Source organism: Lutra lutra, chromosome 9 (assembly GCF_902655055.1).
Source record: "Lutra lutra chromosome 9, mLutLut1.2, whole genome shotgun sequence".
Classification (NCBI taxonomy): Eukaryota; Metazoa; Chordata; class Mammalia; order Carnivora; family Mustelidae; genus Lutra; species Lutra lutra.
In genome coordinates, this window is record NC_062286.1 from 20,781,757 (window position 1) to 20,801,009 (window position 19,253).

Consider the following 19,253-nt stretch of genomic DNA (forward strand, 5'->3'; position numbering starts at 1 on the left):
AGGTGCCCCCAGCTCTTCAGATTTGATGGTGACAAAGGTAGCCAAGGATTTCTAGATGTTTGAGGAAAGTCTTTATGATGAAAGGTCGACACCAAAATGAACACACAGCAAAAAGTAACTTAGAGGAACTTGAGACTATGTAGGGAAAAAAGACAACAGTAATACATCAAAATGGCTATCATTCAGACGATCCTTGGAGAAAAAAAGAAATGATATTGCAATCACAGAAAAAGAATAAGATGCTGTTAAAGGGGTGGTGAGAGAACAAAATAGAGCTCTTGGAGATTAAAAAATATGGTAGAAATGGAAAACTGTAGAAGGGTTAGGAAATAACGGTCATGGAGTCGCATAGAAGGTAGAGCAAAAAGAAAAACAGAAACTAGGAGAGAAAAAGATTTTTCAAAATTAGAGGACCAGTCCAGGAGATCTAGTCTCTTTTTTTCTAGATCCATAAAGAAAGGGCAGAGCGAACAGAGGGGAGGAAATGATCACTGGAAGTACTCAAGAAAATTGATCAGAACTGAAATTTCCTGCTTGGGGTTGGCGGGGGGGATGCCCTACTGAAAATGTTCAGCCCAGTGGAGGAAAGTAGACCCACCCGCGGGCACACCATTGAGAAAGTTCAGAGCGTTACTGAAACACCCAAGTTCGGCTGCCCATTGCTCCAAAAGCCAGTAACTCAAGAGACGAGGTGTTTTTTTTTTAAATTAATTAATTTATTTGACAGAGATCACAAGTAGGCAGAGAGGCAGGCAGAGAGAGAGGGGGGAAGCAGGCTCCCTGCTGAGCAGAGAGCCCGATGTGGGGCTCGATCCCGGACCCCAGAATCATGACCCGAGCCAAAGGCAGAGGCTTTAACCTACTGAGCCACCCAGGCACCCCATGAGACAAGTTTTTTTTTTTTTTTTGAGACAAGTTTTGATTGGAAAGGAATATGAGCTTTATTCAGGGGGCCAGCCATCTGGGGAGAAGGCAGACTCTTGTCCAAAAACCAACTCCGATGTATCTGCCTGAAGGTTTTTAGAGGAACTTTAGGGCAGTTAATCAGTAAAAGGGGGGCACAGTGGTGTTTAGCCCTTCTTGATTGTGGGCAGACTCAGTGGTGCCGGCTACAGACATTATCCTGGTGCTCCGAGGCTGTGTATTGTGCCCTGGGAGTGTGGTGGGGGCGTGGGGAGGTTGTGCAAGTGGGTTTCTTACCAAGGCTTTCGAGGAAACAATACAATGCCTAATCTATAGATACACAAAGAAAGGTTTAGTTAATCAATCATGTGGGCTAAAAGTGCTTGCTAAAACTTTAAGAGGACTCGTTGGCCTGATGGGCTGAGACAGGAGTTTCAGGAGCCCGGAGAGCCAGAAGGGCCTATAAGTTTCTGGAGTGAGAACAACTGTCACATCCAAGGAAAGGATTAAGAAACACAGTGACTTCAGGGTTTTGAAATAGCAACACTGGAAGGTAGAAGATACCGCGGCAATGCTCTCAAAATTCTGAAGGAAAATGATTTCCAACCCTGAACCAGAAATCCAGCCAAACAATCAATGAAGTGCCAATTTTTTAATCCGAGAAGGGACTTTGTTTGGTCAGGAGGTGGGGTATTCAGTAAGATGTCGGCTCCAAGGAGACCACATGGGTGGGAGCCCCAAGGAAGCAGTTTCCTGAAACTGAGGTAAACCTGAGGAGGGAAAAGTCTCTTTGGAGTTGACTCCTTTGGAGAATATGCTAGGTCAGCAAGCAAAACGAAACAAAACAAATTTCTAGTAGCCCTGTTAAAGTAAACAGAACAGGTGAAATTAAATTTTGTTGTTTATTTAACCCACAATGTAAAAATATTCTTTTAACATGTAATCAGTGTTAATTATATCGAGGTATTTTACTTTGTTTTTTATTCAAGGCCTTCAAAAATCCATGTAGTGTATTTTATACTCACAGGACATTTCAGTTTGGATCTGTCACTGGTGGTCAGTGGCTCCCTTCATTGGACAGGACAGTGCTAGGAAAGTCAGAAATGCTAAGAAAAAGGCAGCAATGGGGTTCCAGTGAAAACTAGGTTAATAAGAGTTCTTTCTCTTTCTGAAGCACTGGTCTTGGCTCCAGGAAGTGGAGCAACTGGAAGGGTTATTTAGATAGAGTTGGTTACTTAATTGGTGGTCAAAGTAGAAAGTCAAGAGAACGAGTGCATTTTGTCTGATAGTGGGAGATCCATGAACCTAGCAACTTCAGAAGATGAGTGGGATGGAACACTTAGTTCTCTTAGCAATGACCAAGAGTAGATTGAATACGAATAGGGAAGTGCATGAAATGACAAGAAAGAAAATGGGGTTTTAGTTAGACTTGGAATTGGCAGGGAGCAGTAACTCAACTCTGTAAGGGCCTGTTTAGCCAAAGCGGGTCCATCTCAGTTGAACAGCCATTTTGTTGTTTATGCAGTAAAACTTAAACTGACCCTGCCCCCCCACCAGGGGACTTATTTAAAAGCAAGTCCGGGAAACTAGTAAAATATGGTCGACCTGCCCCAGGTAACAGAGCCCAAACACAAGGGCGGGTCAGGCCAGGTGGAGACATCCAATCGTGGAGTGTGCATACTGTCTCCCTAGCTACCAAGGAGTGTGGGCCCCACCTTTTGGGCGCCTTTTGGGCGCCAGTTCTGACCAAGGTGATAGGCTAGTTCAAATATCTACTATAGGGTGAATTGTAATTTGGTAGGCCACCCGTGTGTGACCTAGCATGACTGTGCAGCTTTCTCTGTGTGTTACAATCTCATTGGCCCCCTGTGTGTGGCCAGGCTCAGCCACATGGCCTTTGCCCTTTAAAAGTTAGTCTGTAAGGCTGGGAGGGTCGCTCTCTCTGTAAGAGGCGGCCCCGAATGGTTGGTTTGATTCCCGATGCTTGGCGTGAAATAAAGCTTTGCTTGACCTTCGCTTTGTATCAGTCTCGCTCCTTTGATCATAGACCTAACAACTCCACATTTCGAAAATGCTATAACACTGTAGAGCGGAACTGAACTTTGAACAAAGGGATTGGAAATGGAAGTCAGTATTAGAAAGAAATCAAGAAAGAATGAGACAGAGAGATCTACTTGTTGTACCACAGAGGGGGTCCTAACAGGTCGTTTCATTTTTCTCATGCCCTAGGAGTCCTCATGGCCAACTGTGTGCCCGAGGGGAGAGGGGCCTCCGTGTTGTCAATGAGATGGAGGTTGGTGGGGTCATTCCCCCATGCATCCTCTAAAGAAACCCATAATCTGGAACCTTATGTTACCTCCTCTTCTTTGGTCTGATTTTCTGATTAACACACACACACACATATACGCTATTGGTAAAATTCATGCTGTGCAAAAATATAGAGAATCGAAATCCTCAATTAAATTCCCTTTCCTTAAATAGCTACTGTCATCTATGGTCATATGTCCTTCCAAAAAATTCCTATGTGTATATAAGCCTATTTTCAAAAGAAAATATATATTATACTTTCCATATCGTTCTACAGCTGGCTCTTTTTACTTAACTGTCGTGGATGTCTTTGCATACTGCTAGAAATTACATCATTCTTTCTATAGGTTAAAAAATATTTTCTTTCTTTCTTTCTTTCTTTTTTTTTTTTAAAGATTTTATTTACTTATGTGAGAGAGAGACAGAGAGAGCTTGAGTGGGGGAGAGGGAGAAACAGACACCTGGGTGGGGTCCAGACTCGGGACTCGGTCCCGGAACCCAGGGATCATGACCTGAGCCGAAGGCAGACAGACACTTAACCGACTGAGTCGCCCAGGGGCCCCCCCCCCAATTTTTTCTTATGTTGTTTTCTCGTAAGCTCTTAAACAGGTGGGTATTAGCGGGGGTTAATATGTGTGTAGGAATGTTTCCATGCTTCTGCTAGTAGAGTCAGTGCTGTAATAATCATCCACATGTAGATTTCTCTGAGTACTTTCTGCAGGGAATTCCTGAAGGTTGGGTCAGAGGGGAGGCATTTTTAAGTTTGTGATAAACCTTACCGAGTCGCCTTTTATTTTATTTTATTTTTTAATTTTATTTAAAATTTTTAAAGGTTTTTTTTTTTTTTTTTTTTTTTTTTTTGATTTGACAGACAGAGATCACATATAGGCAGAGAGGCAGGCAGAGAGCGGGGGGAAGCAGGCTCCTTGCTGAGCAGAGAGCCCAATGCGGGGCTCGATCCCAGGACCCCGGGATCGTGACCTGAGCCAAAGGCAGAGGCTTTAACCCACTGAGCCAACCAGGTGCCCCCCAAATTGCCTTTTAGACAGGTTGTTATACTTCACATCCCCAGCTGTGGTGTGGTTTGAATAGTTGGGCACCCAAACCTGATGTTATCAACTATTTATTTATTTATTTATTTGAGATTTTATTTGTTTGTTAGAGAGAGAGAGATAGCATGCAAGTGGAGGGAGTGGCAGGCAGAGGGAGAAGCAGGCTTCCCTCTGAGCAAGGAGCTCGATGCGGGACTCGATCCCAGGACTCTGGGATCATGTCCTGAGCCGAAGGCAGACACTTAACTGACTGAGAAAACCCAGGCATCCCATTATCAACCTTTTAAATCTTTTCTCTTCTGGTATGGAGAATAATGATACCTTACAGGCTTCTCAACTGCATTTCTTGTGTTCTATGTGAAGTTGAACGTATTTTCAAATGTCTGTTTGCCTGTTGTATTTCTTCTGTAAATTGCCTGTCCACGTCCTTTGCCAGTTTTTCTAATCATTATTTTGTCTTTTTTGTATTGTTTTGAAAGAGCCTGTTCTCTTTTCTAGATGGCAACGTTTTGTCAAGTATCTTTTATGAGTTTATCCCTGAATCAAGGAGAAGAGTTTTAAATTTTAAGAAGTAAAGTCTCTCAATCTTTTTACTTTTTTTTCTAGCTTTGGTCTTATTCTAAGATGGGTTTTCTCCTGTATTTACTTATACTGTTTTTATGATTGTGTTTTTTAATATTGGAATTTTTATCCATATGGGATGTATTTTCATATATAGTATGATGCACTATGGAAACTCTATAGAATCCACATACTAGAAATAACTTTAGCTTCTCTACTTTCTCCCATCACAGGGAAGCACTTGGAGAATATTTAGATGGGAAGAAAGAGAGTGAGGAAGATCAAAGCAAGAGCTACAAGCAGAAAGAAGAAAGCAGACTGGTATGAGCTGGTGGCATATGGGTCCTATCAGCCAGTGACACTAGGGAGCTGGGTGTGATGTCATGGTTTTCATACTTAGACCAGAAGAATCTCAAGAGGGATTGTGTGTTCCTGCCTTTAGTTAGGCAGAAGCGAATTTGAATCTTTCCCATTTTGAGAGCTCTCTAGGAGTGAGCTCTCGTTTCATCCTGTGAGCTGTTCATTAGCGCAACTCAAGATATTTACGCTGCCCATTCAGGGCCTTCTGTTTCCGTCCTAATGACAGTCTTCTCTTCCGCTGATACCCACCTTGGGCCTTCACTCTGGCTTGGCCGATCCGCTCACTCACCTCCAGTGGGGGCTCTGCTCATCCTGTTCCATGCCTCTTATCTTCGGGGATGCCAGTCCCTCCCTTCCCCTCCTCCCCGCTGTCCTCTACCTCCATCTTCTCTCCTCTCATCAGGATGCCTTCCCATACTTCAAGACCATCTCAAGTCCCAACTCGAGAAGACTGCAAGTCCATGATTTCTCCGCAGCCCAGCCTCCTTTAATTCACACACTGGGTACTTCTCTGTGCCATGTGTTTCATTTTAGACCGTTTTCTCCCTTGTAGGACTTCCAATGTGTGTGCCTGCAGTGTCCCCAGCAGAGCTGTAAGCTCTGTGAGAGTGAGAGCCTCTGCGTATACCGATGGAGTAGTGCAGGGCTTGTACTCAATAACCACTAAAAAGAAAGTCATCGATTGCTGTCCCATGGCAATGCCAGGGCTCCTGGGATGTTTAATAAAGGACTTGGAACAACAGGTGCAGGAAGAATGAACAACACTCCCAAACAGCAAGCAGGATTGGCAAAGTGCTGCATTTAATTAACTGTTAAATGAATATCATAGGGCAGCGGGATGGTAGGAATTGAGGGAAAGAAGAGGGCTGCCCAAGCAGACCTGATGGGGAAAGGTTATATGGAGAAAGTGGGATTTGAGCTGCATCTTGGAAAAATAGGTGGGACTTATAAAAGCAGAGAGGAGAGAGAGCATTTCTGGCAGAAGTTGAAGTACACTTACTGCGAGAAAAAAAATACTCAAGTTACTGAAATGTCATTATAGAGCAAAGAGCTCTACAGAGACACCTGAGTGAACTCAATGGTACTGGGTCAAGGATAAGATACCTTACGGTGGTGGGAAGAACACTGAGCTGTGGTGTGTTCTTGGTCCCCATCTGGTGCTCACTGTGACGTTGATGTGTCCTGCCTGTACTGGGGTCACTTCGTCGAAGTGTCGATCATCTCTGAGCATAGCTGGGTAGGATCAAAAGGATATTGTATATAATCTGGAACCTCCTGATATAGTTTATACTGCTATGGTCTTGAAAATACTGATACAGAGTTCACCTGGAGCACTCTTTGAGTGTGAACCTGAAGAGATAATGTTGTTTTCATTAGCAGCTTTTCTTTCTTTCTTTTTTTTTTTTTAAAGATTTTATTTATTTATTTGACAGAAAGATCACAATTAGGCAGAGAGGCAGGAAGAGAGAGAGGAAGGGAAGCAGGCTCCACTGAGCAGAGAGCCTGATGCGGGGCTCGATTCCGGGACCCTGGGATCATGAACTGAGCCAAAGGCAGAGGCTTTAACCCGCTGAGCCACTCAGGCGCCCCATCATTAGCAGCTTTTCAAGCTTCCTCTCACTTATGACTTAAGTCATGTAAAGTGTTGGCATAGAAAAGAAATGTATAAAATGTATAAAAACCAAATGCTGCCTTCCTTAATATCAAGATATTAACAACTGGTGCTACCATAAGACTTGGACGGGCAGGGCCACTGTCCTTGACCTTATCAATCATTTTTACTTGGTGATTCTTTTGTTTCCTATTTAATCTTCCTCCAGTTTTATAAAGATATTCTTCCAAGTTTTCTCTTAGAAGCTTTATTTTTGTATCACGTACGTTTTGGTCTGTAGTCTATCTTGAATTGATTTTTGTGGCTGGTGTAAAGGTAGGGTTCAAGGTTGCTGTGTTGTATGTGGATTTGTAATTGACCCAGCACCATTTATTGGAAGGATCATCCTTTCCCCCACTGTACTGCAATACACCTTTGTTGTGAGTCAGGTGATCACATATGTGGATTTGTTTTTGGATTCTCTGTTCTGTTTTATTGGTCTACTTGTCTTACTTTACACCAGTTCCACACTATTTTAACTACTGTAGCCTTATGACAGGTCTTGACGTCTGGTGGAATAGGTCCTCTAAGTTTGTGATTCTTCAAATTGTCTTGGCTATCCTTGACCTTTTTCATGTCCCTATAAATTTTACAATCAGTTTGTCAGTTTCTACCAAAAAACCTGCTGGGATTTTTAAAAGTTTTATTTATATATTTTATTTTATTTTATTTTTTAAATTTTTTTTTTAAGATTTTTTTTTTTATTTATTTGTCAGAGAGAGAGAGGGAGAGAGAGCGAGCACAGGCAGACAGAATGGCAGGCAGAGGGAGAAGCAGGCTCCCCGCCAAGCAAGGAGCCCGATGTGGGACTCGATCCCAGGACGCTGGGATCATGACCTGAGCCGAAGGCAGCTGCTTAACCAACTGAGCCACCCAGGCGTCCCTATTTATATATTTTAGAGAGAGAGCTGTGGTGTGTGTGTGAGGAGGGGGTTGTGGGGAAGGGGAGGGAGAAAGTCCTCAAGCAGACTCCCCCCGAGTGTGGAGCCTGATGTGGGGCTCAATCCCAGGACCCTGAGATCATGACCTGAACTGAAATCAAGAGTCAGCCACTTAACCCACGAGCCACCCAGGTGTCCCCTGCTGGGACTTTAATTGAAGTCAGATTGAACCTATAGATCAATTTAGGAAAGAATTAATATCTTACCAACGATGAGACTTACAATCCATGAGTATAAAATATCCCTCCACTTATTTAGGTGTTCTTTAATTTTGTCAACAATGTCTTATGCTGAATTGTGTAAGACTGATGATTCGCAGACCTGTAGCCCTGGAACAAATAATACAAACAAAACAAAACAAAACAAAAACAAAAACAATATCTTATATTTTGCGTTGAGGCGCTAAGTGTTTTTTGCTGATATATAAAAGTACAATTGGTTTTTTGTATAGTGACCTGATATTCAGCAACTTTGTCAAATTCTCTTGTCAATTCTAATAGTATCCCGTGGTCTCTTTTGTTTGTGTGTTTATTTTTTTTTTTTACATATGTAATCATATCTGAAAACGACAGTTTTATCTTTTCCTGTGTCTGTTGGTCTGTTGGTGACTGTAACATTTTCAGTTTTACTTTGAATCTGAAATACTTGATTCAGAAATTTCTGATGTTCGCATTGTCTGAGCAGAAAATAGAAAACTGTTCAAAAACTACTGGAAAGCCTTTACTTCCTTAGGCATGTAAAACCATTTGGTACAAGTGCTACAACTGTAGCCATTTTAAAAAAACTCTGGCGTACCTCTGGATATCGGGGTTAAGGCTCCCATTCTGTATTCTTTAACACTGCATTTCTAAGTGTCTTTAGGAGGGTGAGATGAAATAGAATCTCTGATTGTTCCAGTGACTCCTTCATACGGAGAAGCTTATAGGTTCTGTTCAGAAACAGTCCAAGAGCCAGAGAATTTGTAAGTTCCAAAACAGACTTAGAAAAATGTAGGCACAGCCTAAGGGTACCTGAATTTTTGGTTGAAATCCTGTCATCGCCCAAAGGTCAGAAGTGAAGACACTGATGTGGAATTCAAGGAGGGATTTATTTATTTATTTACTTACTTATTTATTCAAGATTTTATTTATTTGAGAGGGAAAGAGAGCAGGAGCAGGAGCACATGAGGTGGGGGAGTGCAGAGGGGGAAGCAGACTCTCTACTGAGCAGAGAGCCTGATGTGGGGCTCGATCCTAGGACCCCACGATCATGACCTGAGCCGAAGGTAGATGCTTAACCGACTGAGCCACCCAGGCACCCCCAAAGAGGGATTTAGAAGGGGGCACCAATAGCAAAATTGTTGAGCCATTAAGGGAGGCAGCGATGGAGCCCGAGTGTCTGGAACAGAAGACGCCATGTAACAGTAGCTCAAACAACATAGAAGCTTATTCCTCTGGCTTCCTTAGTAGTTCAGAGCATCAGTACACTGTCCAGGGCTGATGCGGCAGCTCCTCGATGTCGGGGACCTCATCTCCTTCTGCCATTCCTTCGGTGGCTGCATGTGCTCACCGCGTCATACCAGAGCACCACACACTGGCCCCGGAGAAGGGGGGGATGCGACAGCAGAGGACAGGCCTTTTCCCTTCAACGTATAAGTCAGAAGGGGCACACATCACTTCTGCTCAGGTTCTGTCGATCCGACTGTATTCTAGCTGCCAAGGAGTTTGGGAAGTGTATCCATCTTGGTAGGTCCAATGTCCAGCTAAAATCGGGGGTCCTGTTACTCGGGAGAGGAGGAGGGAATGGATGTGGGAGGATGATCGCCATTGTCTCTACCTCACCTCTCCCACTGAATTCTCAGAAAAGCGCCTGGTGGTGTCAGTCACTTGGAGGGTCTATGGGGCGAGTGCTGAGATGTGCCTAGGGTATCTGCCAGTGTGCTAGCCAGCTGATCCCTAGTCTAACGAGAATAAGCCAAAGTACCTCCAGAATCACACGTGCTATTAAATTGTAAGCTCTGATATCACATCCCCAATATCCTGATGGAAAGGGATTGCCAAGTACATGCCGCTCTTAAGGGTCTTAAGGTTGCTTTTGATTCCCGCTTGGCTGGATAGAACAGCTATAGACAGCTGTGCAAAAGGTTTCTAACTTCATAAATTCTTTTTTTTTTTAAGATTTTATTTATTTCAGAGAGAGAGAGAGTGGTGAGAGAGACCATGAATGGGGGGTGGGGAGAGGGAGAGGCAGGCTCCCCCGCTGAGCAGGGATTCCGAAGTGATGTGGGTCTCGATCTCAGGACCCCAGGATCAGGACCTGAGCAGAAGGCAGACGCTTCACCGACTGAGCCACCCAGGCACCCCTCTAACTTCATAAATTCTTCGTTTTCAGAAATTGAATAAACTGCTGCTCTGTGGCACTGAGTTGGTGACAAATATCCAGGTGGCTACAGATATCAGAGAGATCCACAGGAGAGTGGAAGAAGAGGAGATCAAGCGTCAGAGGTGAGGACCCCTGCTCTGCAGTGTGGACATGAGGACGTCTCTTCTATGGGTCCCCAAATTCTCCCCAACCGTTGGAAAGTGGCTGTGTCAGAGTCAGTCCAGCAGACTCCCCTTAATGCCCTTTAGGAATGAATCTCCTCATTCCCTCCCTGCTTTCCTCCTTTCTTCCCCCTTCCTCCATGTGGCCATTTTAGCTCATCTCCTCAAGAGCACGGGGTTAACAATATTTTTAGTTGTTCAGCGTAAGGAATTCCTTCAGCACCTTTACTAGCTTTACCAGTATGCAACTGGTGATTTTATTCTTGTGACTTCCTACGGTCTGCCTTGGGCTGTACCTAGCATGGAATTGGCTGATTTCCCAGCCATGCTAAGGAGGTAGGCTGTTTCCTATGACCATGGAGGAAAAACTGAAGGTCTTCAGTGGCAGACGTATAGGATAAATTGGCAAGATGACCTGGCTGTTGTTTTTCATTTTTTGAGGCCAAAAGTCAAGTGAATTAATGTGCTCTGTGCTCTAGCTCGGAAGGGAGGCAAGAAGGAGAGAGGGGAGTGTGAGTTTAAGTTGTGACTCCTGTCCTGTAGGGGTTGGCACTCTTGTCGGGAGGCAGCCTCCTACAATGACAGTCTGTGAAGGTAGGGAGAGAGTCCTGGCGTATGTCCTAGTGGCCGTTCTTAGGGGGGACCTTACCTCTCATCCTCACGCTTCTCTTCAGGCTGGTTCCCTCCTCGGTACACTTCATCACAGAGTCTCTTTTTTAATTTCTGGAAAGGCCATGCCGATTTTCCATTCCTTAATGGTGGAGTTTCCCTATTTTCATGGCTCCCTGTATTTTTTTAAAAATTTTTATCTATTTTTAAAAATTTCTTTTCAGTGTTCCAGAATTCATTGTTTATGCACCACACCCAGTGCTCCATGCAAAACGTGCCCTCCATAATACCTGCCACCAGGTTCACCCAATCCCCCATCCCCTTCCCCTCCAAAACCCTCAGTTTGTTTCTCAGAGTCCACAGTCTCTCATGGTTCGTCTCCCCCTCCGATTTCCCCCAACTCACTTCTCTCCATCTCCCCATGTCCTCCGTGTTATTCCTTATGCTCCACAAATAAGCAAAACCATATGATAATTGACTTTGCTTGACTTATTTCACTCAGCATAATCTCTTCCAGTCCCGTCCATGTTGATACAAAAGTTGGATATTCATCCTTTCTGATGGAGATGTAATAATCCATAGTATATATCGTATGGCCCCCTGTATTTACTGATGATTTGGGAGAGGAACGGCCACACACCTGAAGTCATGTCGATAACCAGAAACAATAATATGGGTACCCTTTGTTGACTGACTGCTGTGCGGAGCGTCATCTTACCTAACCCCGGGAGGAGCCGTGGGAAAGTAGGTGCTTTCATCCTCCCTCTTACAGAGGAGAAAAATGCAGTTTGCTGGGGGTCAGGGACTTGTCTCAAGTTGAGAGTCTGTTAGTGGCAAAGTCAGGCCTTGGTCACTGGAGTCGTGCAGCTTGTCGTGGAAGTATGTGACAGACTGTTGATCTGCACACGTGTGTGCGTGTGTAAGTAGGTATAGCTTTAAGGTCCATCTGCTTTTGTTATGGGTCACCTTGTTCATTTGGTCTCCTTGCTTCCAAGCACTGCTTAAGCTAAAAGAAGATTCCTCAGAGGCTGGTTTGGTTTTGAGCGGGGGGGTGCGTGGGAGCAGTGTTTGAGGCCCGGGCTTGGTATTTCAGACTCTCGAGAACCAGCCTGCTTCAGCAGGAGACGGCTTCCCCAGCTGGGCTGGCATGGCCACTGTGTTTGTATCCACAGACTCGAGAAGCTGGAGAACGAAGTCAAGACCAGCCAGGACAAATTTGATGAAATCACTGCAAAGTGGGAGGAGGGCAAACAGAAGAGAATTCCCCAGGAGCTGTGGGAAATGCTCAACACCCAGCAGGTGCACTGTGCTGGGTTGATCGAGGACAAGAACAAGCTGATCAGCGAGTTACAGCAGGCGAGACTCCCGGCCCCGACCCTGCCGCATGGGCTCAGGCTGGGGGATTTGACTGGCTTATTGGTTTGCTCTCCCTGAATGGAAAAATGGGGAGGCGTCACTTCACAACTCAGATTATTGCACAACTCTGGCAATAAATTCAACCAGAAGGAAGAGCTTTGGAGAAATCTGAGAATTATTGGTGACCTTAGAAAGATGCATGCTTATAGCCAATGCTGTGTCAGATTTTATGTTTTCAGTTAAGGAATAGCACGTAGTCTGCCGTGGATAGAGTCCCGTGTTGGATCCTGGATCGCCATTGCTCCGCTGGGGGGCCGTAAGCTGCCTGGGAGCTTATAAAGAGGTTTACAGCAAGTAGTCACGGAGGGTTTGATCGCCGGCTGCTATGTCTGGCTCTGCCCCTAGCTGAGGCCACTGTGCTCCATCCGCCTGTGCCTTCTCCCGGGCATCCTCAGATTCTTCCGAAATGACTTTCTCTGTGTATAGCTGTGTATTCCTAGCATTCACAGATACTGAAGAGTGAGTTCCTGGGAGAGTGCACTTGGCACCGCTTCCCTCGGTCTTATTTGGTGACCAACTTTAGGTTGCTCTTCTCTAGGAGTTGAAAACAAAAGATGACCAGTATGTGAAGGATTTGAAGAAGCAGTCAGATGACATCTGCCTGCTGCTGGAGAGAATGGAAGAACAAGTGAAGCACGTGATGAAAACCTTCCGTCAGGAGCTGAATTACATTGAGGTAACGGTGTGGTAGAGCTGCCTTCTGCCCTGGGGGCGGCCCCTGAGGAGGGCCAGGTTGGCCCTGACCGACCCAGGTGTCTTGTCCTGTGATGTCAGCCACTTCATTTGTTTACCCATTCATGCACTCGCCCAACAACTATTCATTAAGCACCTACTATGTGCCAGACACCATCCCGGGGGCTGTGGATACAGCTATGAACTAAACAAAGTCCTCAATGAGATCTGTATTCTAGTAGGAGACAGCTAGACAATATACAGATAAACTACTAAATATATAGTTGGACAGATGGTAATAAGTGCTCTGCAAGAAAATAAAACCATGGAGGGATAAGAAGAGTGGAGGAAGGGGGTATGTGAGCTGTTTATTTGTTGTATTTTTGGCAGCTGGGGGTGGGAGCATGGGAAAACAGGTTCAGAATCAATACATTAAATTCGAATGAAATGTTAAGGCTTAACATTGAGACTGGCCTTTCCAGAATGGAAGAGAGCCAAGAGGGTTCCCACCGTCTTGGATTATTATAGACTCCTTTTTGCATTCCTTGGCCTACCTCTTGTGAGCAATGCATTCCTTTGTTTCGTGGGAACCCCAACCATGCAGCAGCCCTCGGCATGATTGAAGCGCATGCCCTGGCTTGCCCCGTCACTTCACCCAGGGCCCTGGCCTTCCTCCAGCTCCCTCCTCTGATGTTGGCTGAGCCACAGGGCGCTTGGCACATTTCCTCTCAAAATTTGTGGGAAGTCCAGACTTCATAACACTAATTTCCACACAACTTCTTCTGTAGCCCTTTGGTTGTATGAAACTTGGCAAGGTTGGATTTGGATTTGACTCGGATTGTCCAGTTGGTACATGGGCCCTCATGCAATTACTTATGAGTTTTTTCCTACTGTGGAACCTGCCCAATCAAAACAAACACTAGAGCCCTCTTCTTTCTTGGTTGTAGAAAGCATTCGAGGTAGAACGACAAGAAATGCTGGCCAGTAATAAGAAGAAATGGGAGCGGGCCCTGCAGGCTCACAATGCCAAAGAGGTGAAGGGGCGATGGGTGCGGAAGGGGTGGGGGAGGGGGAGCGGGTGGGGAGGATGTGTCAGGGGTGCTCCGTGGGATCTGGGGCCATATCTGCTGTGACTGAACTCACTAGCCTTTATGTATCTTGGGGAGGATTGCCACAGCAGACATTTACTACTCCACTTCGTGGTTCGTCCCTGCTGCTCCTGGTGGGAACATTTGCTTCTGGTGTCAGTGAATACTACCTTCCTTTGCAGCTCGCTGGGGTTCCTGTGGTCCTGTCCCTCTCTTTTTTGTTCCCAGGCTTCTATCCCAGCCACGGATGTTTGTGACTCAGAAGATGTTTTAAAGGATGTGGGGGGTATCACTTTACTTCAGAGACATAAAGAACAAAGAAATAGCTTGACCAAAATCCAGTGGGGTTTTTTTGAGAAATACAAATGTCTGACCACGGGGCCCATGGCTAGTTTCTTAATGGAGCAATCCTCTTGGAGTTTTTCAAGTAAGGAGGCTCCCGAGTATGGTAAAGGATACAAAGCTTTGGGGCCCAGGAGCTTCTGAGGGCTGACTGACTCCCTCCAGACTCCTGACACTTGGAGACCCTTCACTGGGTCATGCTGGTCAGGCCACGGGAAGGACAGAGACAGGGCAGGGACAAGGCTGACTTTCCTCTTGTCTTCCTGTGCCTTCAGCTGGAGTATCTTATGAACCGCATCAAGAAGGTAGAGGACTACGAGAAGCAGCTGAACAAGCAGAGGGTATGGGACTGGGAAGAGTACAACACGATCAAGATCAAGCTGGAGCAGGATGTGCAGGTCTGACTTGTTGCTTGGCGTCTGGTGGCGGTTTCGTCCTTGGTGACTGCCCAGAACGTTCTAGAGCTAGTCCCTTCAATAGATACATATTCGTTATCTGCTTTCTTTCAAGCGATCATATCTGAAGGAACTCATGGACAAAATATATGGGGAAGAATTCTTTCTTTAATAAATCCTGGAGGGCTGCCAAGAGGCAAAGCAGGAAACTGTGACCTGAGGAAACATTGGGAGGATTATGGCTTTAGCCAAGCAAAGGGAAGGTATCCCCAGGGCAAACTAAGTGTGTCAGGGCCAAAGCAGAACAGCCACCATCTAGTGAGTGACCGGGCACTTAAGGCACAGTGTCTCTGATCCTCATATTAACACAGAAGGGAGGAATCACTGAACACATTTTTATGCCCGGAAATAGGCTACTTACCTGGCAAATGGTCGGCCCTGGATTCAAACCAGCTCTGTCTGGCTCGGTAGCCTGCAATGTTCCTAATATTCCAAACAGCCTCTGGCTGATGGTTGGACATCGCAGTAAGGCAGATTCCGACTTGCCGTCAGAAAGAACTAACTCACTCACTCCCTTCCTTCCTTCCTTCTGCCCTCCCTCCCTTTTTCTTTCTTTCTTTCTTTCTTTCTTTCTTTCTTTCTTTCTTTCTTTCTTTCTTTCTTTCTCTTTCTCTCTCTTTCTTTCTTTCTAGATTGATTTATTCGAGAGAGAGCGAGCTCTGGTGGGGCAGAGGGAGAGGGAGAGAATCCCGGGTGGACTCTGTGCTGAGCGTGGAGGCTGACTTGGGGCTCAGTCTCACAGCCCTGAGATCATAGCCTGAGCCAAAACCAAGAGTCAGACACTTAACAGACTGTGCCACCCAGGCGCCCCAGAAAGAACTTTCTAATAGGTAGAACTATCCAATGTAGAAAAGGGTCATCCCACAGAGCAAAGAGTCTTCTATCTCATAAAGTATTCAAAGGCTGCCCGACTGTCTGTCTTCAATGCCGAGGAAGGATTCTCCCAGTGGAAGGTTAGATTTTCTGGTTTGTGAAGATCTTTCCAAGCCCAGGATTCTGTGCTTCGTTAGTTTAAAAGAACGCTCATCTCTAATTACATGTAGGTGTGATGTAATTAGCTCTTCATGTTTCAGCACGGGCTATTCACTCCCGTCTCTGTCTAGAAAAACTTGTTAGACTAAAGCTTTTGCACGTAGCCTGTGATGGAATTTCAGGACCTACTACTCTTGTGCTTTATGTGACAAGGTGGCATCAGAGCCTCTCCAGACTACAAATATTCTTACCCGTCTTGAGACTTTTCCTGGGCCTTTCTCATGGTAATGTCATGGAAATGAGAGTCACTGACGAAGAATGGTGGGCGTCTGGGAGAGCAGTGCTGCGGATGTGGGGTGTATACATGGCACTTTTAGTGAAATTGGCTATTGTTAAGCTTTCTTTTGTTATTTTGGTTTTATGATAATTTATGGGACAAAAGGACACACCGCTGGCCTCAAACAGTGAAATAATGGAAACTCATGTTCTTTCATCTGTTGTTTTGTTTTTCCTTTTGTGTTGAGAGCACGTAACACAAGATCTACTCTCTTAACACATTTTTAAATATACAATAACAGCATTGTTACTCAAAGAACTTCTGTTGTAACTGTTAGATCACCAGAACCTATTCATCCCACATAACTGGAACCTTGTGACCTCCACCCAACACCCCCCACTCTCTCCTCCCCCAGGCTGTCTGTTTTAGATCCCACATACAAGTGAGACCATGCAGCATTTGTCTTTCTATGTCTGGCTTATTTCACTTAGTATAATGTCTTCTGTGTCCATCCCTATTGTTGTCAATGGTAGATTGTCTTTATTTAAGGCTGAGGACAATTTCGTGATATACCACATTTTCTTTCTCCATTAGTCCACTGAGGGACACTTAGGTTGTTTCTGTCTCTTGACTGTTGTGAATATGCCGCAATGAACATGGGAGGGCAGACATCTCTTCAAGTTGCAGATCTCTGTGCCTTTGGATCTATAGCCAGAAGTGGGATTATTGGATCAAATGGTAGTTCTATTTTTTATCTTTTGAGGAATCTCCATACTCTTCCCAGAGTGGCTGCACCAGTTTGCATTCCCACCAGCGGTTTCCTTTTCCACATCCTTGCCAGCACCTGTTATCACTGGTTTTTTGACAATAGCTATCCTAAGAGGCATGAGGTGATATCTCATTGTAGCTTTGATTTGCATTTCCCTGATAAGTAGTTACTTTTATAACTATTGGTCATTTGTATGTCTTCTAATTGGGTAGTTTATTATTATTATTATTATTATTATTAATTTTTGCCATTGAGTTGTAGGAGTAGAACCTCACATTCTTTTGTTTAAAAATTTTTTTAATTAAAAAAATTTATTTATTTATTTTTTATTTGACAGACACAGATCACAAGTAGGCAGAGAGGCAGGCAGAGACAGAGGAGGAAGCAGGCTCCCTGCCGAGCAGAGAGCCCAATGCCGGGCTCAATCCCAGGACCCTGGGATCATGACCTGAGCTGAAGGCAGAGGCTTTAACCCACTGAGCCACCCAGATGCCCCAAACCTCACATCCTTAATTTAATCCTCAAATGCTTGAACACAGCCAAAAAATTCTGGGATGTGGGGAGATTTTGGGGGGTAGGAGGTGATGGAAGCCTAGGGAGGTAAGGGATGGAGAGCCTGAGAACCTGGGAGACCTGCGTCTCCTGGCTTCCCCTGTCCAGTTGGACTGCCCATGGAACGTGGGTATGTGGGAGGCAGACAGATGGAGATATTCAGAGCAGGGAAGTGTGTGCAGTTCCTGTGTTAGAATGGAAACCAGGAGTATACTGTATCATATTACATTTTAACTTGAAACAGATAAATCAGGGATTGCCATATTGCCATATGCAGGGTATTTTTGTAGATAAAACTTGGTCATAATGCCCCTTACGTGTACTTTCATTAGATAGTAAAGTCAAATAGCATCGATTTTGTGAAGAAGATACAGTATGCAGCTTAACATCAAATTTGGTCTTCCTAAGTAATTCATAGCACTGTATCAGTTCTGAAATATACAACTAAAATTTTTGCAAACCACAAAAATATGAAGGCTCCAAATACACAGATTTGATTTGATGGGTAAAATACAAGAAATAAAAAAGAGAATGAATACTTTCCAAGTGCTTACTGCCAGTAAGGTGACCCTTATTAATGAGCAGAACGAAGCCTGTAAACATTATGCCCTAGAGAGGGATTTTTACCACAGCCCCCCATCGCCCCCGCCCCAAATAACACTACTAGAAACACTTAGTTCTTGATGCAGGAAGCAATTTTTTTTTTTTTTTTTTTTTACTTTGGGTCCTACTTATGCTTTTAAAATTGTAAAATGGTTTAGTTCAACTTCAGGGACTGTTACCTTTAATACCAGAATATTAATCACAAAAAATCAAATCCAAGTTACTTATTTAACAAACACCATGAACTTAACATTGTGCAAAACACAAAGATAAACAAGGCACAGGTCGCGAGAGCAGAGGTGAAGGGACCCAGTAGGTTCTCCAAGTCAGCTCCCAGGACCAGGGGAAAGGCTGTTTTAAATTTCCATTCTTCTTGGGACAATGATGGCAGCTGGTTTTCCGGAGGTTGTGGGGCAGGAGATGGCATGGAAAGCAGCTGTGGGGAGGCTCATACCGATGCAGGAAGAGGGGGAAGGTGGGGTCAACATCCGCAGCCCCCACTACACTGAAGGCCTTTCGTGGCAGGTTAGATTGTAATCTTTGTAAATTATTCACAAAAACCAAACACGATTTCACGGTTAGTCTTGGGAACATGAAGTACAGCTTTGCAACAGTATATTTGGATAATTGAAAAATAAGGGCGGACAGTTAACAAAATCAATTACAATTTTAAAATATAAAACTATCTTCAACGTATGACAACCAAGGATGGCTGTGTGTTGAGACTAAAGCCTGAGATAATTAACAATAGAGTCACCAGGACCAAAATTATCTCAAGCAGGTTTGAAACAAATAATGAGTCACATAATACAGGCAGCCGCTGGTGGCTCTGTTGGGTGAGACTACCAGACTATCAGTTCCGCAAGTTCATTGACAACACTGCCAGTAACTCCCAAGGGGCATCGTGACTGCGGAGGCCACAGGGGTCTTGGACCAGAGCTGGGGTGACCGAGCAGCTGATCTGGGATCCCTTAGAGATGGAAAGCCCACAGTGCGTGTTGCATTACTAGTCCTTCCATGTGTCAGTCTCCTAGGAACATATTCTAGCAAAAGAGCAGGAGCAGGTGCGTTCCACAAAAGAAAATGAAATCGGCTAATAAATAATTAACCAGGAGCGCAGGCAAAGAAATGCAAATTAGAACCGGCAGGTGACAGAGTTTCTTTGTTTGTTGTTTTGCCTATAAAATCAGCTCAGATGTGA

General features: G+C 44.7%; 1 protein-coding gene across 2 annotated transcripts in view; it reads left to right on the top strand.

The window, feature by feature from the left end:
- Window positions 1-19,253, top strand: part of DRC1 (dynein regulatory complex subunit 1) — a 42,127-nt gene that overhangs the window by 5,397 nt on the left and 17,477 nt on the right. For both annotated transcript variants that reach the window (XM_047746686.1, XM_047746687.1), the window contains exons 2-7: window positions 5,057-5,144; window positions 10,146-10,258; window positions 12,079-12,262; window positions 12,861-12,998; window positions 13,942-14,028; window positions 14,700-14,822. In XM_047746686.1, the coding sequence (XP_047602642.1) occupies window positions 5,057-5,144; window positions 10,146-10,258; window positions 12,079-12,262; window positions 12,861-12,998; window positions 13,942-14,028; window positions 14,700-14,822 (733 nt within the window). The remainder of the gene's footprint in view (window positions 1-5,056; window positions 5,145-10,145; window positions 10,259-12,078; window positions 12,263-12,860; window positions 12,999-13,941; window positions 14,029-14,699; window positions 14,823-19,253) is intronic.